General features: G+C 42.1%; 1 protein-coding gene across 1 annotated transcript in view; it reads left to right on the top strand.

The window, feature by feature from the left end:
* The first annotated feature begins 7,713 nt into the window (after positions 1 to 7,713).
* Positions 7,714 to 25,273, top strand: part of KLHL15 (kelch like family member 15) — a 41,848-nt gene continuing 24,288 nt past the window's right edge. Inside the window, exons 1-3 of the mRNA XM_012784595.3 lie at positions 7,714 to 7,970; positions 8,540 to 8,741; positions 23,595 to 24,306. Coding sequence (XP_012640049.1) covers positions 7,940 to 7,970; positions 8,540 to 8,741; positions 23,595 to 24,306 — 945 coding nt within the window. The 5' untranslated portion in view covers positions 7,714 to 7,939. The remainder of the gene's footprint in view (positions 7,971 to 8,539; positions 8,742 to 23,594; positions 24,307 to 25,273) is intronic.

The following is a 25,273-nucleotide window of genomic DNA, read 5'->3' as shown; positions in this document are numbered from 1 at the left end:
TTAGAATGAATACATAACCCTAGAGCCTACATTCATTCTTGTCTGTGTCCTTAGCCACAGTCCCCAAAACCTAAAGTTGTGTCTCTGTACTGCTGGCAATGGCAATTACTGGAGGCTTTTTTTCACTTCTTTCATCTTGCAACACAATACAGCAGCTCTTTATTGCTGCTACTCGCCTCAACTCTGGCACTCACACTTAGGATGTGTGTGTGTGTTTGGGTCCACATCTACTGAAATGTGGTACTTAGGAAAATGTGGCTTATATCTTGAGGCTTCTAAGGTTACTTTTCATTGATTCATAAAGAGCTTAAAATGATTAACTTTTGGGGGGTTGTTCCTTTTAACATTTTCATTTATAAGGGGGGCATTGTCTGCATTGTGTTTCAAAGCAAATACATTTAGTTAAGGCCCAGCGCGGTGGTTCACACCTGTAATCCTAGCACTCTGGGAGGCTGAGGTGGAAGGATTGCTTAAGGTCAGGAGTTCGAAACCAGCCTGAGCAAGAGTGAGACCCCATCTCTACTAAAAATAGAACAAAATTAATTGGCCAACTAAAAATATATAGAAAAATTAGTGGGCATGGGAGCTACTTGGGAGGCTAAGGCAGGAAGATCCCTTGAGCCCAGGAGTTTGAGGTTGCTGTGAGCTAGGCTGATGCCACAGCACTCTAGCCTGGGCAACAGAGTGAGATTGTGTCTTAATAAAAAAAATACATTTAGTTAAAATGGTGACATTCATTTCATCCTTCATTGACAGTGGATGTTTAGCAATTACAGTGCTTTTGTATCTGGCTTAGCATAGCACACTCTTTGTCTTACCCTTATCTCACTGGCTACTCCTTCTCTGCTTCCTTGAAAGTTCCCTATCTTCTCCCAGGTGACTCCCTCATATTGGTGTGCCCCACAGCCCAGACCTTGCTCTATTTACACTCAGCCCCCTGGTAATCTCAATCTCACCTCTTGAATGTGTAGCTTGAACTCTGAGGTTTCTGAAGCTGAAGCATAGTGTTACTTTTCATTGGTTCATAAGGAGCACAAAAATTATTACCTTCTTTTAAAAATTTGTTCTTTTTGGCCGGGCGCGGTGGCTCACGCCTGTAACCCTAGCTCTCTGGGAGGCCGAGACGGGCGGATTGCTCAAGGTCAGGAGTTCGAAACCAGCCTGAGCAAGAGCGAGACCTCATCTCTACTATAAATAGAAAGAAATTAATTGTCCAACTAATATATAGAGAAAAAATTAGCCGGGCATGGTGGCGCATGCCTGTAGTCCCAGCTACTCGGGAGACTGAGGCAGAAGGATCGCTTGAGCCCAGGAGTTTGAGGTTGCTGTGAAATAGGCTGACGCCACGGCACTCACTCTAGCCTGGGCAACAAGTGAGACTCTGTCTCAAAAAAAAAAAAAAAAAATTGTTCTTTTTTTTGTCTGGGTGAGGTGGCTCACGCCTGTATTCCCAGCCCTTTAGTAGGCCGAGGTGGAAGGATCACTTGAGGCCAGGAGTTTGAGCCCAGCCTGAGCAAGAAAGAGACCCTGTCTCTACAAAAAATAGAAAAATCAGCCAGGTGTGGTGGCCCGAACCTGTAGTACCAGCTACTTGGGAAGCAGAGGCAGAAAGATCACTTGAGCCCAGGAGTTCAAGGTTACAGTGAGCTATGATCACGCCACTGTACTGTAGGCTAGGCAGCAGAGCTAAGACCTTGTCTCTAAATATTACAATGTGTTCTTTTCAAGGTCATTCATTTACAAGGGAGTATTGTGTACATCATGTTTCAAGATAAACATATGCAGTTAAAATGGCAATATTTGTTGTATCTCTTACTGATAGTGGATGTTTAGCAACTTACAGTATCTTTCTCTCCAGCTTGTAGCATTCTATACTGTCTGATCTCCTAGACCAGTTCCCTTCATTCTGTAGCATGGCTCCCTACCCTTGGCATGCTCTTGGGCCCAGTCCTTGCACCTTTCTCCTTCCATCCTCAGTCCCTTCAAACCTGCTCCTCGAGGTCTTCCAGTCTTGGGAAATGACAATTCCATGCTTCCAGTTGCTCAGGATAGAAACCTTGGTGTCATCCTTGACTCTCTCTTTCCTTTATCCCTACATCCAGGAAATTCTGCTGGCTCTATCTTCAGAATATTTGCAGAGTTCAGCTACTTCTTACTGTCTGCACAGTAGCCTTCATTCCATTCCATTGTTGGAATGGTCTCCTGACCCATCTCACTGCTTCTGTGCTTGTCTTCCTAAATTCTATTACTTACACAGCAGCCCAAGTATCAAACCACATTGTTCCTTTCCTCAAAACTTTCCAATGATTCCCAGTTTCTCAAAGGCCAGAGACCTTAGAGTGGCCTACAGGCTTTATACAGTCTAGTCCTTCATCTCCTTCAAGTCAAGGCTCAAATGACACCTCCTACCCCATCATCCCAGTTATTTTGTTTATTTATTTTGTTTATTACCTCACTTATGTAATGTGTAAGAGGGCTAGGATTTTCTTTTTTTTTCTCACCCCACCAGCCACCCCTGAGTGCTAGGATTTTCATATGTTTTATTCACTGATAGATCCCTGGTGTGTAGAACAGGTCTTGGCATGTAGTAGGCACTCATAAATACTTATGGAATGAGTAAATAAATTAGTATAATAGATTCCAAACTAACAATTTATGGAATTAAGTAGGAATAAAACGCAATAATGTAAAGATCATCTAATATGTTAATTAGTACAATTACAAGGTACAATGGAAAGAGCACGGGAGGAAAGGCAACACAGGAGGGTGGAAGCCCTGATTGCCACAGTCTACATTCAGTGGCCTGCCTGATCTTTTCCTTTGTTCCCTTCCCCCTCCTTTTGTCCTACATTCTAACCCTACTAAATTATCAGTAATTCTCTAAAAGTTCCTTACTGCCTCTCCAGGTCTGGAACACACTTGCCTGTGGATGTCTTTTATTCTCTCCATTTCCCCCTCTCCTTCTTCCCTTTGGCCTGAACTTATAGATCCCTGACTCTGAGAAGCCCCAAGCCTGGGTTACATCATAACACCCCATGTTCCCTAAACCTGTCACAATGTGTTGGGGACTCTGAGACTAAGCCTGAATGTTTCTGAACCCTTGACAGCTGGCAGCAGGGGCCAAGCAGTTATTTTAACAACTGCCAGCAGATATTTGCTTGCTAAGGCTTTAAGGGTGAAAGTGAAATAGTGGAGAAGCACTTGGTTCCAGGACAGATCACGTTGAGTCCTCTTGGGCATGTACATATACTTCAAATTATCAATTCATTTTCCTCAAGTAGCTTCCCACATTGGTGAAATAATACAAATGTAAATACTTCAGACACCATCTGTTTTGGGGGGAGTACACTTTGCAGGAGTTTTGTGTGGGTTTTGCATCCACATCCCTTTTGGATATTTAGGGATTTAGTATTATCCCAGGTTGGCCCAGGGGCTGGATTTGGGGCTCATGGCATTGGAGAAGAGAAGAGATGGGAGAAACAGTTGATATGCTTAAGAAAGGGTTCCCACCAAATGACTACAGACCTGACTTAGAGATGCCAGTGAAGAAATCCCTGTGTAGGGATCTCTAAAAGCCATGACCTGTTTAAAGAGATTGATGTTTCCTTGTGATAGCTTTAGGTTTTTCTTTGCCTAGGGAAGTGGAGATTCAGGTTCATAAATTAGGAAGAAGTGGACAGAGAGAACTAGAGAAATGTGGAGAAATGGTGACAGACCAGAAGGCCAGAGGTACTAAGAAGAGAAGCTAAGAGGAGCCAGTGCAAGTGAGAGGTGACCGGTGATGACCAAGATGTATAACTAACTAGGAATTATAGTTAACTATAATTATAGTTATACTATTATACTATTCCTAGTATAACTAGGAATCTTCCAACATTCATGAAGACACCAATTTCCTATTAGTCATGCAACATAAAGGCTCGATTTTTTTTTGGGGGGGGGGGACAGAGTCTCATTTTGTTGCCTGGACTAGAGTGCCGTGACGTCAGCCTAGCTCACAGCAACCTCAAACTCCTGGGCTCAAGCGATCCTTCTGCCTCAGCCTCCTGAGTAACTGGGTCTACAGGCATGCGCCACCATGCCCAGCCAATTTTTTCTATATATTTTTAGTTGGCCAGTTAATTTCTATTTTTAGCAGAGATGTGGTCTCTCTCTTCCTCTGGCTGGTTTCAAACTCCTGACCTAGAGTGATCCACCTGCCTTGGCCTCCCAGAATGCTAGGATTACAGGCCTGAGCCACTGCGCCCTGCCAAAGGCCCAAACTTTTTTTTTTTTTTTTTTTTTTTTAAGACAGAGTCTCGCTTTGTTGCCCAGGCTAGAGTGAGTGCCGTGGCGGCAGCCTAGCTCACAGCAACCTCGAACTCCTGGCTCAAGCAATCCTCCTGCCTCAGCCTCCCAAGTAGCTGGGACTACAGGCATTCGCCACCATGCCCGGCTAATTTTTTGTATATGTTAGTTGGCCAATTAATTTCTTTCTATTTATAGTAGAGACGGGGTCTCGCTCTTACTCAGGCTGGTTTCGAACTCCTGACCTTGAGCAATCCGCCCGCCTCGGCCTCCCAGAGAGTTAGGATTACAGGCGTGAGCCACCGCGCCCGGCCGGCCGTGTTTTGTTTTGTTTTTGAGACAGAGTCTCACTGTTGCCTGGGCTAGTGTGCCGTGGCATCAGCCTAGCTCACTGCAACCTCAAACTCCTGGGCTCAAGTGATCCTCCTGCCTCTGCCTCCCGAGTAGCTGGGACTACAGGCGTCCACTACCATGCCTGGGTAATTTTTTTCTGTTTTTAGTAGAGACGGGGTCTTACTCTTGCTCTTGCTCAGGCTGCTCTCAAACTCCTGAGCTCAAGCGATCCTCTCCTCTCCATCCTCCCACCTTGGGCTCCTAGAGTGCTAGGATTATAGGCGTGAGCCACCGAACTGGCCATGGGGCTCAAGTTATTCTATTTGGCTGTTAAAACAATGAATTTAAAAAGCTGGAAAAATTGGGGACCCTCAGATTGCTTTTTGAAGGTTCTATCTAGGAACTAAGATATAATGTTTAGGATGACAGCCACTGTCCTGCTTGAACATGCTGGCATATAGGGTTTGATGTGGACTTGCCCTAGAAGAAGTTGGTACTGATTTGGGGGATACCAGTGGACCCCGAGGTACTGAGCTGGACTGGATCCTACAAAATGCTGGAAAAATTCTGAACAGCTATATAGTGACAAAACAGTTTTCAAGAGGAAAGAGAATGCATATGCAGCTTTATTAGAGTTTGCTTAAGATATTACTCTTGTGGCTCACGCCTGTAATCCTAGCTCTTGGGAGGCCGAGGCGGGCGGATTGCTCAAGGTCAGGAGTTCAAAACCAGCCTGAGCAAGAGCGAGACCCCGTCTCTACTATAAATAGAAAGAAATTAATTGGCCAACTGATATATATATTAAAAAAAAATTAGCCGGGCATGGTGGCGCATGCCTGTAGTCCCAGCTACCCGGGAGGCTGAGGCAGAAGGATCACTCGAGCCCAGGAGTTTGAGGTTGCTGTGAGCTAGGCTGACGCCATGGCACTCACTCTAGCCTGGGCAACAAAGCGAGACTCTGTCTCAAAAAAAAAAAAAAAAAAAAAAAAAAGATATTACTCTGACTCCCAAAGATTGATTGGGTGGGGGCTAATTACATGAAAAGTGATTACCAAGACAACTACAAAAGACTCCGGATTTCTGGAAAGCCTCAACTTCTTAAAAAACAAAAACAGGAGTGTGGAGGAGGGTATGCAGTATCCTAAGTCTTCAGAACCCCTGGGGAGGAACTTCCTTCCAACTCCATCACTATTCCCAGGCCCAATGCTCTAGCATACCTCTGACCTTGAGGGTTTCTAGATAAATAGGATAGATAGCGATTGAGAAATGTGTATTCTTAAATACTTAGGCCAGAGGGCTAGGAAACACAGCTTCCCTCTGCCCTGTGGGGCTCTAACCAAGTGTGAAAGGATAACCTCAAGGTATTTAGAAACTTCCATTACTTTCCAGCAACTGGTAGGTAAAGTAATTGAAAACAGGAATTACCTGGAGGCATTAGTTTACTTAAATGAGGGGTTTTTACTTTCCTTGATAATGGAGGAGCAGAATGTCTTCTTAAGGTACTAGAGATTCTATATATAACACACTACTATTTTTTTATATGAGAATGAAAGAGGCATCACTGATTAAAGATAACTTTGAAGGGAGTTTACATAGTAAATATATAGAAGGATTGAAAAACACAGCCCAGTTTCAGAAGCAGTAAAGTATCCAAAAAAGCACATTTTGAACATAATGAAATACCACCTATGAAATCATGTAAAATCATAAGGGGTGTACACTGATCACAATGGCTTATGACATCATTCACTGTACATTTATACCTGCTACACAGAACACAGAAACATTTCAGTTCCTGCCTGAATCAAGAACAGAAGCCTCTCTGGACAGGTCAGTGCCACATAGTAATGTATAGCTCAAAATGTATGTGTTAATTAGTGCACAAAAATAAAAATTTAGCGTTTTCAGATGTCCAGGAATAATTTATGAAAATTAAAATGTTCAAAAGTTGAATGTATGCAATTTTAATGTTGATTTTATAGTTTTAAAAATGTTTTAATTTGTTTTAAGGTGAAATCTGGGGTAATTTGTCATGCAGTAATAGATACAAATACAGCAAGGATTTAAAAATGATGAACAAATATGTTAAAGGATCTACTGGAAAAGATGGGAAGAATGTGTGAGCAACTTGGGAATTTCAGTGGTTTATAGTTTTTAAAGCTTGTTTTATACTTTAAATCGAAAAGGGGAAGATTATTTCCCCATTTCCAAAAGATTGAGGTGATTCTCTGCTTTTCCCACGAAGTAGTCTACTTCAGCAAAACAGTACACAGTATGCTATTCTGGCCTCTTTGGAAACATGGCATGTTCAACTTTGCTAGAAAGAGATAATGATTGCTTTTAGCCACACATCTCACGGAAAGTTCATCGGGATATTGGTCTAGAGAGAAAATGGCGGCGGGGGGTGGGAGTGGGGGTTGGGGAAGCAGAAATACCTCAGTTTAGGATCAAAAATGGGCAATGGATGCCCTAATTTGAGGTTAGTTGTAGAACCACTGGCTTCCAACTGTATTTTTGTCATCTACACCTTTCCCACAAAGACATTGCATAATAATAAATTTACAAAACAGTCCTATAGTGTAGTCCTTATATTCTTAAAGGTGATATTTAAAAAGCATTAGCTAAAATTCTACAGCTGATTTGTTAAAAAGGAACGAGAATCACTGCCCTCTGAATGTTCGTTCTTGCTTATTTTCTACGCAAGTAGAAACAGCTTTTTTAGATCCGGCATTTCTCCGTGTGGTGCAGACATGCCATTTTTTATTAATTTTCCCACCTCTAGGAAATTTATTTATGAAACGTGTCGTTGTGCTATAAGCCAAGCAGAAGTGTGACGCAATAAACCACTGCAAACTGCTTTACAAAAATGATGTCATTTGGTGCAGATCTAGTCACTTTTATAACAGGTAGCTATTGCAAAGCTCTCTCCACGTTGTCCCGGTTCCCCCGCCCCCACCGTGTGCAAGATGCAAAAAAAAAAACACTCCCAGCTTTCTAACCCTCAACTTGTCCAAGGTGGGCGCACCGCAGTGGCTGGTGGCCCTCCGCTTGCGCAGCCGGAGAAGGACCGCTGCGAGGGGAGGAGCTAACAGCCCAGTGTTCCCAGACCCGACGGCGGCGCTGTGGGGGAAGCAGCGTCGGACCGGGTCCTCAGCCATTGCGCCGGGTCGCCTCTTTTCCTCGGTGGGGCCGAGCTGGGGTGGCGCGCAAGTGGCTAGGACGCAGGGCGCAGTGGGCGCAGGACAATCCTCCCCCCACCCGGTTCCCACACCAGCTCCCGCTCCCGTGGCGCCGGAAGTGACGCTCATTGGGCTGAAAGATGGCGGCGTTGGCGCCCGACCAGGGAGAAGGTAAACACCCGCTAGGCTGCACGCTGGCCCCCTTGGGGCGCCAGCAGGGGCCGAGGGGGCCTCCCTGGCCCAGCTTTCCATCCCCTGGCTTCCCACCCCCCGCCCTCTTTCCCGGCTTGGCGGGCTTGCGCGTCGAGATTCGGGCGCATGGGGCCTCCTGCGGGCCAGCCCCGCCTCCCTGGGCGGGCCCCGGGCGGCTCCCGCGGCCCGCAGGGGGCGCGCGGCCCGGAGCGGCCCCTGGCTTGTGGCCCCGCACACCCCGCCCCTTGCCCCGCCCCTTTCCCGCCTTCCTCCACCCCCGGCGTGGGTGATCCTGAGGCTCGGCGCGCTTCGGGGCAGAAGCCCGGAGACGCCGTCGTCGACGCCGCCACCGCCGGCGCTTTTACCTCAGCCCGCCATCCCCCAGCCCTTTCCCCCGCCTGCTGCTGCAGTCGGCCCTCCCGCCGAGCCCCGCCGGGCGCTGCGAGGCCCCCCGGCGTTGGCAAGGCAGGCCCCGGCCCCGACGCCGCGCCGCCTCGCGCGGAGCCCGACTGTCTGGACTCGCGACTCAGCGCTGTCTTCTTTCCCAGGACTGGTTTCTGAGGGGGCTGCAGTCGCGCAGACTCGTCCCCCGCTGGAGCGCCCCGGCCGGCTCCGGGAGCGGCCCCTTGTAGACGTTCGAGGAGCCTACCGAGTGCCGTCCCGGCGCCCGAGCGCCCACCGATCGTCCCGCCGGCCCGCTTCTTCCTCATGCAGACTGCCGTCCACTAGAGGCTGGACAGGACCCCCGAGGTACGTAGCCGCCCCTGGCCGCCGGCCTGAGGAGCCCGGGCTTCGCCCGCAGCCCCGAGCTAGGCACCGGTTTCGTGGCCCTCTTTACACAGACCTTAGTCAAACCTTTGGTAGACGCCGAGACCTAATTTGTCTTTGAGTTTACTTAAATTGTTCGAAATCTAATTTTTTTTTTCAGAGAGAGAGAGAGAAAAAAGGAAGAAGCATAATTCAGCCATTTTTTGCAGCATACAGCTGCAGGTACCATGATTATTTTTTCCCTAACCCGTTCCTTCCCTTTAAAAATTCTATTTATGCCTGAAATAGAGCTATGCGAAATGTGGGGTTAAAACGTGGAATCGGAAGGTCTGGGTTCGACTGGGTGACGCTGAGAAAATCGCGTACGGAGCCTCGGCTTTCGTATCTATGAAATCTAGTCAGTAATACCCCCATCACAGGGTTGCGAGGACTATATGAGGTCATATATGTGAAAATAATCTATAGCTATAAAGTGTTGTAAAAATGCAAGGCCGTTTTTTAAATAACCTTTGCCAGAGTGGTTAATGTTGTAGTGGCTAACTGTTGCTGTCTCTTTATTTCTATATTATAAGTGTGAGCAAATAAGTACGGAATAGCAAAGCAGTGCTGTGGATCGATATATAATGGTCACGTTGCTTGGCCTTCCTCCTACAAAATGCTAACTGCCTATTTAAATAACGGTATTCTTTAATTCAAATTTAACGTTACTGCAGGGCTTTGCTTTTCATCTTTCTAGGCCGATTAGGCCCTCTTTCTTAGAATATTTGTTTAACACCTTGCATTTGTCCTTTATATTTTCTGAATTTGTTTTCCTTTGTTAATCTGATTAAGTTGTAATTTAGAAAATGCTTTTTAGATGTATATGCCCTAAATGTAATGCCTGCATATCTAAGGAACAGGATGGCTGAATACCTCTACTAATTTGAAAATCGTTTTTTGAAGAGCTTATAAATGCATTCATGGTTCTGTAATTCTTAATAGATCTAGAAATGTATAGAAAATCTCAACTTTTTGGCATTTTAATATTTATGTAATTCTCATTTTTAATCATTATAACACTTAGTAGGTGCTTAGAGTCACAGTTATCAGTAGTAAAGGGTGTTCGTTTGCACTCTTCATTGCTGATTAATTTAGGAAAAAGAATAGTATAGTAAATATTTGTGGTTTGAAAATAGAATTTGCCAGAATTTATATGTGTAACAGATCAGTATGGAATCATTCTTAACTTGGCACATCAAAAATCTAGTATGGTTTGGCTTAAATGGTCCACAAAAAGTGAAAGAGAAGCATTTTTTGGTATATTATTTTTAGCTAACAAATGGTTTTCTGAGTAGATGTTTATTAAATTTATAATCCCCTAGTCCAATACCAGTTGTCTTTCGGAGTATGTTTTTTGTTTTGTAAAAAGGCAGAATAATATAAGGTGAGCAGCATTAAAATAGCAAAAGGAAAAGCCTCCTATAAAGTGGTTGCTTTTATGGATTGTATTTATCACTTGTCCTGAAGATAAAATTTTGGCAAATCACTGCTTTATTGGGAATTTCAAGGTTTGACCTTCTCTCTGTCTTGATTTGGGTTATCTGGAGCTAAAATCTTGGCTTTATGGGTGTTCAGAAGGGTCCCACAGTTGGTTTAATAACCCTGCGTGTCAAACTGGCATTGTACAGTATAAAGGTGAACGGTAAAATTCACGCTAATTTACATTTTTAATTTTTCTTTACTTAGACCGACATTAAACAGCAAATAAAAAAAGACAGAGACAAGTCAAAGGAGACAGAAAAAAGAGAAACGCTTTATATTTTAGTACCTTTAAAGACATTTTTTTCCTGATTTTGAACAAGAGGCGCTCCACAAGTGATGTTGCTCTGGCCTGTTTGGCCTTTCCTTGTACAAATGTTTTGAGAGTGAATAACTGTTAACTGAGAAGGCGTCTTTAGCTTGGTCAAAGGAGTGAATTAATTTATTAGCATATGTTTCCTCCAAATTTGAATACTGTAGCTCATGTGGTGTTTTTTTATTGAAGAGAAATGAAAGATGGAATCATGGTGAGGCATTGTAAAATACTGGTTAATCTTGAAGGCTCTAAAGTCAGACAGACCCCAACTTTACAACTTATTAACAAGCATAGCCTTGGGCAAGATACCTAACCTCTGTGAGCTTTGATTTTTCTCATCTTTAAATCAGAATGGTTACAGAACATGGAAGGGTGTGAGGATTAAATTATCTGTTCATCCAACAAATATTTATTAAGCATTTACTATGTGCCAAGCACTGTTCTGGGTGCTGGAGCTACAACAGTCAATGAAGCAAAAGAAAAATTTGAAGTATGAAGTAAACTTAAGTAAAATAGATAGCCTATATCATCATTTAATATACTTGCTGCAGAGAAGGAGGATGGGGATTGATGGGATGGGTGGGGTTTTGCAATTTTAAAAGATGACACTAAAGACCTGAAGGGAGCCATATGTATCTGGGGATAATGTGATCCAGGCAGAGAGAACAGCAAGTAGAGAGGCCTTAAGGTGAGAGGGTGGCTGGTTTTCAAGGAACAGCAGCAACAAGGGAGAAAGTAATAAGAGATAATTATTATTGCCATTTTAGGAATCATTGGAAAGGCTCTCATAGTTCATCTCTGCCATGGGTATATGTTGTGTTATTGCTGGTCCAAAAATGAAAGGCCTTTTCAAAATTAGAAATTTTAAGTTTGAAATAAAGAAACTAGGAAAGGCAAAATATGTTCTCATATTTTCTGCTTTTAATATAAGATCCTTAAAACTCATCTGGTTGAATCACTGAAGCAAATAGGAATGGATAGAAAAGTTATCCTTTGTCTTTGACAAGGTCTTTGAACTTAGTTAATGATTCTGCATCATAGTCTTTAAATATTTGCAGGAAATCTGTACCATAACATCAAGACCTTCAGAAAGATTTAGTTTAGTTGCGTAATTCTTGCAGAGAACTGAAATGCTAACATTACAGTATTTGTGATTTCATGTTAGAATGTAACTTAAAAGATTTGGGGTTTTAGTCCCCAGTAGAGGCTTTTCCTAGAATTCTCACTGGATCCAATCTCTAAAGGCTAGGGAAGCTGTTTTCCATGACATCACTCTTGGACTACTTCTACTTGTAGTGAGGAATAAGGAGAGGAGCATTAAATTAAAGTCTTCTAATGAAAAATAGCATTTAAGCAAGGGTGTGTTTTTTTCTTATAAGGTTTCTTGTATTATAGGATGACTAAATGCTAAACATACCTGAAAAGTGAAGTAATTTGGATAATAGGTGCCAGCCTGGAGGCCAGAGGACCCAGAACCTTCCTAATAGCTTAGCTAAATGGTCATTTGCAATTTGGTACTGAGTTATGAAAATATTTTGATGACAAGAAAGAATTTCCAGTATTAAACAAATTAAAGTTAACTTATGTAGCCTTTCCTCCCATATTAAACTGAGTTGTTTTTCAATTTGAGTAGTGTATCTTGAAATAAAATGACTGCTAATAGAACTAAAGTCTGTTTTCAAACTTTTCTTTCCTTTTAGATTGGTACATTAAGAAGTTGGCCACTTTGAGATTTTTTTCTTTTCTTTTCTTTTTTTTTTTTTTTTGAGACAGGGTCTTGCTCTGTTGCCCAGGATAGAGTGCAGTGGCATGATCATAGCTCACTGCAACCTCCAGCTGCTGGACTCAAGAGATCCTCCTGCCTCAGTCTCCCAAGTACCTGAAACTATAGGTGCATGCCACTGCACCTAGCTAATTTTTCTATATTTTGTAGAGACAGGGTCTCAAACTCCTGAGCTCAAGGGATCCTCCTGCATCGGCCTCCCAGAGTCCTAGGATTATAGCTGTGAGCCACCATGCCTGGCCTGAGATAGTTGAATTTAAATTTTTTTACTTTATATGTTACAGAAATTGTGAGAAATGTTATGACTCAAAAATTAATTCTATTTTTATCCATAGTAAGCCTTGCATTGTCTTTTTAATATGCAAGTATGGCATTTTCTGCACAGGCCTCAATTTTGGTAGGAGAACAGTTTGAAGATGAAGGTAGTATGAAATAATTTAAATTTTTCATTGAGGATAAGTGGATTATATCAACCTCTGAGAATTTAGCTTTTGTACTGAATTGCTTAGGTTTTTTTTTTTTTTTTTTTTTTTTTGAGACAGAGTCTCGCTTTGTTGTCCAGGCTAGAGTGAGTGCCATGGCGTCAGCCTAGCTCACAGCAACCTCAAACTCCTGGGCTTGAGCGATCCTCCTGCCTCAGCCTCCCGAGTAGCTGGGACTACAGGCATGCACCACCATGCCCGGCTAATTTTTTCTATATATATTAGTTGGTCAATTGATTTCTTTCTATTTATAGTAGAGACGGGGTCTCGCTCTTGCTCAGGCTGGTTTTGAACTCCTGACCTTGAGCAATCCGCCCGCCTCAGCCTCCCAGAGAGCTAGGATTACAGGCGTGAGCCACCGCGCCCGGCCTGCTTAGGGTTTTGTACGAATTTTCAAGCAACTATGGAAGGAATATGAAAGCAAAGTAAGTTATTGCTTATGGTATAAACATGGAGGGTGGTTAATTTTGAAACATCTTTTATTTAATTGCCTAGAATTTTGATTTCAAGTTAGAATGGCAACCTTCTAACTGAGCAGAGAGCATTTAATTTCTTTGCCTTTAATTTCCTGTCCAATTTTACCCCAACCAGACTTCTTTCTTACTGGTTGGTAGAGAGTTTGAACTCTTAGAAATTTCTGTGATATAAATAGCAGTAATAGTCTTCCAGGGCAAAGGTAGGAAGAGCTTGGGGTGTATGGGTGGGTGGCTGTGTTGTCACTTACCTCTTATCATGCCTTCAGTGGTACTCAAGCCTTTTGGTCTCAGGACCTCTTTATGCTCTTAAAAATTAGTGGAATACAAGTGGGTTGTATAAATTTATATTTACCACACTAGAAATTGAAAATGGAAACTTAAAAAATGCTTATTTGTAATTAATTTTTTAAAAAATAATCCCATTACATGGTAACCTAATTAACATTTTTTTAAATGAAAAATAACTTTTCCAAAACAATTAAGAACTTGGTGGAAAATGATACCAGTGTTTTTTTTTAAAAAACATGTTCCTAGAAGAAGATACCAGTGTTTTTGACTTGCATCTTCTGATCTCTTATAAACCTGCAGTATGATAAACCCTAGGGAGGGATGGAGTTGGTAGAGAGGAAATTGAGGGGTCTCGAGTCCCTGTGGTTTTGTGGGTGATAAGGAGCATTAGGCAAGAGTTGGATGAAGATCGCCAGCATTGATTGACCTGTGGCGGAGTGCCTTGCTCTGGGCTACTTACTGTAATTCATTTAATCACAACCCCAACCCAATAAGATGATGGTGATTATTATTATTAATATGTAGATGGAAACCAAGATCAGAAAGTTAACAAAATTTCTCCAAGTCACACAGGTGGTATTAGTAACACACTCTGATTTCAAAGGTTTTGCTCTTTCCAATCACACTATTTTGTATTTTTTTGCGAATCAGATTCTATCTAGTCTTTATTTCTAACTACTAGTTGTATGACCTTGAATAAAAAGTCAGTTCACCTGTGGACCTTAGTGTCATCATCTGTCATCTATCAAGTTAGAGTTGGCCTCGGTCCTGAGAGACTTCACTGAGAAGGCAGGCTGAGGTTAGAAGCGTCATTGCTAGGGAGAAGGGTTTCTCCAAAGTTAACTAGGTCAGATTTATTATTTAACTCCAAAGTTAGAGGCTCAGGTTTATTATTCTGGCTTTAGTAGCACCAAGTAAAGGGTCATAATATTAATAATAAACCTTAACATTATGGTGTACTTAAGGGCCATGTACCATCCTAAGTGCTTTACATGTGTTAACTCATTTAATCCTCACAACAACCTATGAGGTAGTTTCTGTTAATATTAGCAGTTTTTTTTAAAGTTTTAGATTTTACGTATTAGAGCACACAGAGGCTAAGTAGCTTGCCCCAAGGTCACAGAGCAATAAGAGGTAGAACCAGGGTTCAGACCTAGGTGTCTGACTCTGGACCTGTACTCTAACTCAGCAGTCCCCAACCTTTTTGGCACCAGGGACTGGTTTCATGGAAGATAATTTTTCCACGGATGGGGGTAGGGAGAGCAGGGGTGTTGGTATTGTGGAACTCAGCACTGCTCATCTCCTGCTGTGTGTGCCCCCCCAAGTTTCATGGGAGACAATTTTTGTACAGGGGTGGGGTAGGGGGATGGTGATGGGAGGGGAGGATGTGGAGCTCTGCAGCCAGCCACTTATGTCTGTGGCCCCGGGGTTAGGGACCCCAGCTCTAACTCACTACTTCATCTAGAGACTATATCATGTTGGTTAGTTAATCACTGAGTATTTCACTGTTTTCTACTTACGTATGCATTTCCCATGAAATACTGCTGCTGTTCTGAAGCTGTTAGTCTTATTGATAGATGCACTAAACTATTCAGGTAGAAAAGAAGTTACTGCATATGTCTCAGCTATCACAAATTAGTTTTAGAAGTCTATTTAGGGCCGGGAGCGGTGGTTCACCCTTGTAATCCTAGCACTCTGGGAGGCCGAGGCAGGTGGATCGCTCAAGGTCAGGAGTGCGAGACCAGCCTGAGCAAGAGCGAGACCCGGTCTCTACTAAAAAATAGAAACAAGTTAATTGGCCAACTAAAAATATATAGAAAAAATTAGCCGGGCATGGTGGTGCATGCCTGAAGTCCCAGCTACTTGGGAGGCTGAGGCAGCAGGATTGCTTGAGCCCAGGAGTTTGAGGTTGCAGTGAGCTAGGCTGATGTCACGGCACTCTAGCCTAGGCAACAGAGTGAGACTATCTTAAAAAAAAAAAAAAAAAAAAGAAGTAGTCTATTTAGATCAGGTAAACTTCACAAATGCATTGCTGAGACTTTAAAAGTAACTGTTGTTTATTTACTTTCCATGTCTATATAAGTACGTTGCATATCTGTAAAATCATGTAAAAAGTGGGAGAATAAATGAGAATTTTATGACTAAAGGAAATTTTAGGCCGGGCGTGGTGGCTCATGCCTATAATTCTAGCACTCTGGGAGGCCAAGGCAGGCGGATTGCTCAAGGTCAGGAGTTCGAAACCAGCCTGAGCAAGAGCGAGACCCCCATCTCTACTATAAATAGAAAGAAATTAATTGGCCAACTAATATATATACAAAAAATTAGCCGGGCATGGTGGCACATGCCTGTAGTCCCAGCTACTCAGGAGGCTGAGGCAGGAGGATGGCTTGAGCCCATGAGTTTGAGGTTGCTATGAGCTAGGCTGATGCCACGGTACTCACTCTAGCCTGGGCAACAAAGCGAGATTCTGTCTCAAAAAAAAAAAAAAAAAGGAAATTTTAGAGATCATCATGTTTAATGGTCTCACTTTTACAGATGCAGAGAGAACAACAAAGAAGTTTGAGTAACTTAAGTATAGATATCTGTGTTATAAAACTGTTAGGACCTTGAGTTCTAAGTAGGAAAAATCAACCTAAGATAGTAAAAAGGGGAACTTTATTCTAAGAACATAAGGATCTCTATCAGAACCCAATGGCAAGCATAGAGCTGGGCCTAAGAACTAGGAAAATGAAGGTGTTAAGGAGCACTCCCTGTCTTCTCATGTTGGCTTTATTCTTCTTTCTCAGTTGACTGCTTTTCTCTGATCCTTAGCCCACATGGTGGGCAGAAGTGGGTACCCATAGCTGCTCTTTGACATGTTCCAGTCCCAGTCATACGCAGTCAGTGCACATCCCTCTCTCTTTCTCTTTCTTTCTTCTTTCTCCTTCCCCTTCTAAATTTCTGTTCATCTTGATTCATATTTCCTACTGCAGTATGACCATATATGACTGGGGCCAGGAACCCCCTCGCAGGCTTGGTGCCTAGAGGAGAGTGTTGGGTACTCAGGCAGATGCTATCCTTACATACATCTTTGGGGTTTTTGTTTTTTTTTTTTTTTAGACAGAGTCTCGCTCTGTCACTCCAGCTATAGTGCAGTGGTGTCATCATAGCTCACTGCAACCTCAAATTCCTGGGCTCAAGGAATCTTCCTGCCTTAGCCTCTTGAATAGCTGGAGCTACAGGTGGATACCACCATGCATGGCTAGTTTTTTTTCTGTTGTGGTAGAGATGGGATCTCACTCTTGCTCAAGCTGGTCTCAAACTTCTGAGCTCAAGGGATCCTCCCGCCTTGGCCTCCCACAGTGCTAGGATTATAGGTGTGAGCCACAGCAACCCGGCCTCTTTGGGGTCTTTTGACTTGCAGTTTACCAATCCTTTTCCTCCTCATTCCCCCCCCCCCACTTCTTTGCCCTATAATATTTCCGCCATAGCAAGTATCAAACCTGGATTGCTTTTTTTGAGAAAGCATAGTATCTCCTTTTAAAAATTTCCTTTAGATGGAGTGTTTTTCAGAAAGGTGATATTAGCTTTTTGAGATCTTTTCAGATAGTGATAACTGTTGAATTGGGAGGGTTACTATGACATGAAAGTGAAATATATGGTATTTTATGCACTGTCAAAATAACAGATTAATGAAACGCAGACTAGTCTACTCTCAAGTATATGGATACTAATGTCCAGCCTTTTATTAGTAAATCTTCATAAAATGTGACCAACAGGGTGATCATTGGTAACCATAAAGAGCCTGAAAACAGTAATGAAATATCAAATTTTTCATCCAGTTTAATGTTATATTTTTATTCTGATTATTTTGAAAATTAATAATTAGCATGATGTTGATAGCCCTCAACTAACATGAATATTTGTTTATTCAGACACCACACTCTATGAGGTTCGTTTTGTTCCCAGTACACATTTGTGACATATGCCTTATGTCACTTGGAAGATTCTAAGCTCATTAATTTTACCTTTAAAAATAATTTAGCCGGGCGCGGTGGCTCACGCCTGTAATCCTAGCTCTCTGGGAGGCCGAGGCGGGCGGATTGCTCAAGGTCAGGAGTTCGAAACCAGCCTGAGCAAGAGCGAGACCCCGTCTCTACTATAAAATAGAAAGAAATTAATTGGCCAACTGATATGTATATAAAAAAATTAGCCGGGCATGGTGGCTCATGCCTGTAGTCCCAACTACTCGGGAGGCTGAGGCAGAAGGATCGCTCGAGCCCAGGAGTTTGAGGTTGCTGTGAGCTAGGCTGATGCCATGGCACTCACTCTAGCCTGGACAACAAAGCGAGACTCTGTCTCAAAAAAAAAAAAATAATTCAGAATGGGTGAGGTGGTGTATGCCTATGGTCCCAGCTACTTGGGAGGCTGGGGTAGGAGGATTGCTAGAGCCCAAGAGTTCAAGGTTGTAGTGTGCTATGATTGTGCCTGTGAGTAGCCACTGCATTCTAGTCTAGGCAACGTAGTGAGACCCTGTCTCTAAAAAAAAATAATAATAATAATTCAGATTAACAAGACCAAACTGATAGCATAGCTTACTTTAATCTTGAATATTTTAGTAAAGTAGTTCTTTCAAGCATTGATTAACTGCAGTTTCTAAAGTACATTTTTCTAAATTATAGATAGTTCTCTTATGTTCTGCCTTTCCAAAATGAAATTATATAGCTTTTGATTAATGGAATACTAACAAAAATTTGGTATTTCATCTTGTGCATACTTTGCTGTCTTAGATAAGTGAACATTTAATGTGGTGGAATCAGTAGGACATAAAGGTAGCTTAGGGACACATCAGAAGACAGAGACACCTAGAATGCCTCTTGCTAAGATATGGAATACAAAAGAGAAAACTGATTGGGGAGAGGGTAGAATTACGATTCTGTTTAGATATGTTGATTTTTGAGATCCCAAAATGGGGTACCCAGAAATGTTTCCTAGGCAGTTGATTCAATATTTATAGGACTAGAGTGAGGATAGAGATTTGGACAGAGATTATCAAGGTATTGGTGAAAGTACATCTAAGTAGAAACCCGAGGTTTAGGTGAGATTGTTTAGGGACACATGATATTTAGATGAGAAGAGAGAAGGGGCAAGGACAGAATCCTGAAGGATACCAGTTTTTAAGGGGTACTCAAGAGTGAGCCCATGAAGAAAATTGAGAATTGAGCAGCCCAAGAAGAGGAAGAGCATCAGGAGCTCAGTATCATGGAGCTGAGAGAGTGATGAACTGAGGGCATAAATCATGCTATAGAAGGATCCAGGGAAATAGGGACTAGGATGTAACCATTGAATTTTACCAATGAGAGGCTTTTAAAGATATATATATTTAGCATTAATCCACTTTCATTGCAGTTAGTTTGGAAAATACAGATTAGCAAATAGGAAGGGAAAAAATATAAAACTGTCTGATACTCTACCATCCCAAGATAGCCATTTTTATTTTATTTTTATTTTAATAGATACGGGATCTCACTACGTTGCCCAGGCTGGATTTGGACTCCTAGCCAGCTACCATTTTTAATATTTGGTATATTACTCTTTCAGATTCTTATTTATTAATAAGATTTTTTTGAGATGACCTCAGGCTGGGATAACTACCATGTTTTCCCGAAAATAAGACCTACCCATAAAATAAGCCCTAGCAGGATTTCTAAGCGTTTGTGCAATATAATCCCTACCTTGAAAATAAGACCTTAGTGATGAGCGTGGCTACACAGGGTAGCATCGTATCCACACAATCCATGCATTTCCTCGAGGGGCGGTAAAGAAGACGAGCAACCCTTCTCATCTGCCCCATGAGAGCTCTATTGCTCAACATGAGAGATTGGGGCCAATGGTTCTAAAGGAAATAGAGTCGCAAGAAATTCAGGATGGAATTCGGGGTTTGGAGAGTTATGATGTTCCAGAAGACGACGACTTAACTATGTTTGAATAAATGTAGATTATTGTACCATACTTAAAAAAAAATAACACATCCTCTGAAAATAAGCCCTAGGGTGTCTTCTTGAGGAAAAATAAATATAAGACCCTGTCTTATTTTCGGGGAAACACGGTATTGAATAAATGGGTTAATATGTCAAGAATTTAAATATAGGGTGTCATGGACAACATATTGGTGAAACAAAGTAGTAAATCTAGTGATAGCCTACCCATGAAAGTGGAGAAGTGCTGCCTTTAGTGTGTCCATCAAAGACACCTTTTCTCTCTCAGCAGCTGAGGGTTCAGTCAAATCCAGAGTACAGAGGGGATTCCCAAATGGCACGTGCCTCCATACCTAAGCTAGTGCCTGGCACATGCAGAGGCTTTTCCTTTTAGTAAATAAAAGGGAGGCATTGGTAACAGAGTGGTGAGATTGGAAGTGATGGCATCCCTGAAGGGAGGATAGAGCAGATGATACCAGTTGATTGCAGTGCCAGTTGCTTTACTGGAGGGCTCGTGGTCCATCTAAACACTCAACCAGGGGAAGGAAGGAACTTGGGAGATTGGATTCCAGCATTGTCACTAGTGGGCATTCAGAGCCATAGATGTTGGTTGCAATATCTGATTGTGCTCTTCTGGGCTGGCATGGTCTGTGGATACTGTGTCAACAAATAATTCCACATATATGATTCTGAGTCATGAGGTGTTCTTCACAATACTTTAAAAATCTTAGGGATTTGTCCATATCACTTGTCTTTTAGTTTGGGAACATCTTTCAGGGTGCATCAGTGTGCACCAGAAGGGAATGCCCTCACAGCTGTTCAAAGGACAAAACTGCCCAGAGGCACTGAAGGTCTACGGGAGAGTAAAGGACCAATTGGCATAGCTTTGATTTAGCAGATATGGACAACAGGCAAAGGGTTAAGGAGAATGAAGGCCCTGGCAAGAAGGTAGTTGTTCTCATACAGGAAGGTCTAAGCTGGAGGACAGAGGTAAAGTAAGGAGATGATAGACTAAGTGAAAAGAGGGTAGGAAGGTTAAGTGGGAAGTTGACAGTTGAAAGATTTGAGATGTGGACCAGGTCTGGATCCAGGGCCAGGTCCAAGGGGTTTGGGAGTAGGATTTGCAATGGAGTTAAGGGGGTGGGGAGGTTGTAGAAGTTGAGGGTCAGAGAGCTTTGATTTTGGTCCTTGGGTAGGTGATCTTATGTGAACATTGAAGAGGTGATGATGACTCAGCCAATTGCTGAAGTCTTCAGCAAATGTGAGAGAGTGATTGTTTAGGAGGTGTGTATATAAATGATAAAGGGCAACAAAAGGTGGATTTTTATCAGAGCAAAGGGCCAGGTTTGAGAAAAGGGAGTAGAAAGCTAAGAGAAAGCTTAGAAAGTAACTCTGTGGGCTGGGTGCAGTGGCACGTGCCTGTAGTCCCAGCTGCTTCTTGAGCTGAGAGGCAGGAGGATTGCTTGAGTCCAAAAGTTCAAGGTTGTAACGAGCTATGATCTGCACTCCAGCCTGGGCAACAGAGTGAGACCCTGTCTCAAAAAGAAAAAACGTAGGTCTGTAAGCTCTAGAAGAGCATTTAAAGTGGGGATAGGGGTAGGAGATAGGAGGCTTAGAAGCTGTGACTTTGAGGAAAACTATGTCTCATTTAAATCAGATTAAGGAGGGAACTTTCTGGAACCAACCTGAGTGCTAGGGAAGTTTATTTACATTGAAGCAACGTTCCACTGGGCACAGTGGAAAGAGTTGAGAGGGTATTCAGAATGGAGGATAGGTCATTGGGGAGGAAGCTGGGAGCTGTGTGAGGATGAGTGTTAAGAAGGAGATAGATAGCCTGAGGAAGTTTGTGTGAAAAGGAGAAAATTGCTTCATAAATAGTCTAATAGCTTGAATTAGTTTATTGTGCTTTACTTAGATCTAATTATAATTCTACTGTCTAAGCTTCATTTCTCTGATATGCAAAGATGTGGTTTAAGTTCCTTTAAAATTATATATTTGTATTTTAAACATATAAGCAATATATCATCATTTTAAAAAATGTCAGGGCCAGGCTCAGTGGCTCAGGCCTGTAATCTCAGCTATTTGAGAGGCTGATGTGGGAGGACTGCCTGAGGCCAGGAGTTGGAGACCAGTCTGGGCAACACCATCTCTACCAAAACAATAATAATAATAATAATAATAATAATAATAATAAGTTAATGAGGTAAGTAAAAAGGATAAGACAAACCTCTCTTGAAATCCCACTACCAAGGGACATCATTTTCAGACTTTTTCTCATTGAAACAAATACATGTGTATTTAATTTTTGAAGATATAATCAGTATGCTGTGGTCACCTGTTTTTGTTTGTTTGTGAAACAGGGTCTCTTTCTGTTGCCTGGGCTAGAGTGCAGTGGTGTCATCATAGTTCACTGCAGCCTCCAACTCCTGGGCTCAAGTGATCTTCCTGCCTCAGCTTCCTGAGTAGCTGGGGCACATGCCACCATGCCCGGCTAATTTTTCTATTTTTTGTAGGGATGAAGTTGCATCCCCGCTCAGGCTGGTCTTGAACTTCTGGCCTCAAGCAATCCTCCTGCCTCAGCCTTTCAAAGTACTAAGATTACAGATGTGAGCCACCACACCTGGCCAACCTGCTTTGTTTTAAAATAATATCTAATAAATATTCTTTGTCACAATAGGTGGATTGTTGCCATCATTTTTATTTTTATTTTTTTTATTTTTTTTTTTTTTTTTGAGACAGAGTCTCACTTTGTTGTCCAGGCTAGAGTGAGTGCCGTGGCGTCAGCCTAGCTCACAGCAACCTCAAACTCCTGGGCTTGAGTGATCCTTCTGCCTCAGCCTCCCGAGTAGCTGAGACTACAGGCATGCGCCACCATGCCCGGCTAATTTTTTTATATATATATATCAGTCGGCCAATTAATTTCTTTCTATTTATAGTAGAGACGGGGTCTCGCTCTTGCTCAGGCTGGTTTTGAACTCCTGACCTTGAGCAATCCGCCCGCCTCGGCCTCCCAAGAGCTAGGATTACAGGCGTGAGCCACAGCGCCCGGCCATTGCCATCATTTTTAATTGTTATAATCCATTATCAGACTGTATACCATATTTAATATATTGGACTTTTGAATACTTTCTAATTTTTTTTGTTTTTTCTTTTTATAGCTTTTTTTTTACTTTCTATTTTTTTATTACAAAGAAGGATAGAAAGAAAAACCTTGTATGTACAACTTTGGCATATTTATCTGAATATTTCCTTTGGGTAAATTTCTAGGAGTTTGCAAGTGACTTTTTGGTTTAATTTCTTTTTTGTGGCTGGGCACGGCAGCTCACGCCTGTAATCCTAGCACTCTGGGAGGCCGAGGCAGGCGGATTGCTAAAGGTCAGGATTTCGAAACCAGCCTGAGCAAGAGTAAGACCCCATCTTCACTATAAATAAAAAAAAAAAGAAATTAATTGGCCAACTAATATATATAGAAAAAAAAATTAGCCGGGCATGGTGGCGCATGGCTGTAGTCCCAGCTACTCGAGAGGGTGAGGCAGAAGGATCGCTTGAGCCCAGGAGTTTGAGGTTGCTGTGAGCTAGGCTGATGCCACAGCACTCACTCTAGCCTGGGCAACAAAGCAAGACTCTGTCTCAAAAAAAAAATTTTTTTTTTCTTTTTTGTCCTTTTTTCTCATAATTTAGTATTTGGCTGTGAAATCCCTTTTGTGTTGCTAATTTTGGAACATATTTAAATATATTTGATGAACAGTGTAAAATCAATGTGATAGGAATATATATTGTTTGTAAGATATCAATTTACCATTGTCTGATACATATTCAATTGATTCTTTTCCCCAGGTAAGGAAGCCAAAAACATTAGTCTGCAATCCTTCAGGTTTTCTTCTCCCTAAGGGCTTGTACATTTAGGACTTATGCAGTGGAATTGAGATAATTATAAAAATTGTTAAAACTCTAAGTTAATAATGTCTTCTGAATGCATGGAAATATTTAACACTATTTTTTTTTTTTTTTACAGGTTATTCATGGCGGGGGACGTGGAAGGATTCTGTTCCTCCATCCATGACACCAGTGTCTCTGCCGGGTTCAGAGCACTGTATGAGGAAGGATTGCTTCTCGATGTCACTCTGGTTATTGAAGATCATCAGTTCCAGGCCCATAAAGCACTCTTGGCCACCCAGAGTGATTACTTCAGAATTATGTTTACTGCAGACATGAGGGAACGAGATCAGAACAAAATTCATTTAAAAGGTCTAACTGCTACTGGTTTCAGCCACGTCCTTCAATTTATGTACTATGGAACTATAGAACTGAGTATGAATACTGTTCATGAGATTCTTCAGGCTGCCATGTATGTTCAACTTATAGAAGTGGTGAAGTTCTGCTGCTCTTTTCTGTTAGCGAAAATCTGCTTAGAAAACTGTGCAGAAATTATGAGACTCTTAGATGATTTCGGTGTAAACATCGAGGGAGTCAGGGAGAAGTTGGACGCCTTTCTGCTAGACAACTTTGTGCCACTCATGTCCAGGCCTGACTTCCTGTCCTATCTGAGCTTTGAGAAGCTCATGTCTTATTTGGATAATGATCATCTGAGCAGGTTCCCAGAGATAGAGCTGTACGAGGCTGTGCAGTCTTGGCTGCGGCATGATAGAAGACGCTGGAGACATACCGATACCATCATTCAGAACATCAGGTTTTGTTTGATGACCCCATCCAGTGTTTTTGAGAAGGTTAGTGCATTTGAAAGCAATAGACAGGACTCATCATTTAGTTAAGGCAGTATGTCTTTATACATAAGATTCCCAGACTTAAGAGCCAAAAAAGGAATGAATAGCTTATAAGAATAGTTTATGTATGAGAAACCTGATTTGTTGTGCATTTAGGTTTTTTAAAATACATTTTGTGGGTGAAAGATGAACCAGGTAGGTAGTAGAATAGTTTCATTTTAAAAGTACTTTTAAAGTTGAAGCATAATTATTTGACGTAAAATATTACAACTTTGCTTTAGCTTTTCACAAATTAAATCTGAACTGGGTCAGACTAGCTCTCTGTAAAATTACCTAGGAATTATGTAATCAAGTAATACATGCTGAAATTGGCATTGAGAAAAGTTTTGCATGGTATACATTAATTAATTAATACAGTTTCTTTCTTCCTTTCTTCCTTTCCTTTCTTTCCTTCTCTCTCGACAGAGTCTCACTCTGTTGCCCCAGCTAGAGGGCTGTGGCGTCAGCCTACCTCACAACAACCTCAAACTCCTGGGCTCAAGCGATCCTGCTGCCTCAGCCTCCCAAGTAGCTGGGACTACAGGCATGCGCCACCATGCCTGGCTAATTTTTTTATATATCTACATTTTTAGATGTCCGGCTATTTCTTTCTATTTTTAGTAGAGCCAGGGTCTCGCTCTTGCTCAGGCTGGTCTCGAACTCCTGAGCACAGGCGATCCTCCCGAGTCGGCCTCCCAAAGTGCTAGGATTATAGGCGTAAGACACAGTGCCCGGCTGATACAGTTTCTTATTCCTCTGAAATGTAGTAAGGACACATAAAATAGCTCTTGAATACCAATAGGCCCTAGTGGTGATTGTCTTCCTTACTCTCACCTGTTTTTCCCTGTGAATACTAATCAAATTTGACCATGAAAACATGTTCTATGTCTAAAAACATCACTGTGGCATTTCTAAACAAGTAAATTTTCTA

Source organism: Microcebus murinus, chromosome X (genome assembly GCF_040939455.1).
Source record: "Microcebus murinus isolate Inina chromosome X, M.murinus_Inina_mat1.0, whole genome shotgun sequence".
NCBI classification, from domain to species: domain Eukaryota; kingdom Metazoa; phylum Chordata; class Mammalia; order Primates; family Cheirogaleidae; genus Microcebus; species Microcebus murinus.
The sequence above is the reverse complement of the archived record's forward strand: the minus strand, read 5'-3'. Positions and strand labels throughout refer to the sequence as shown.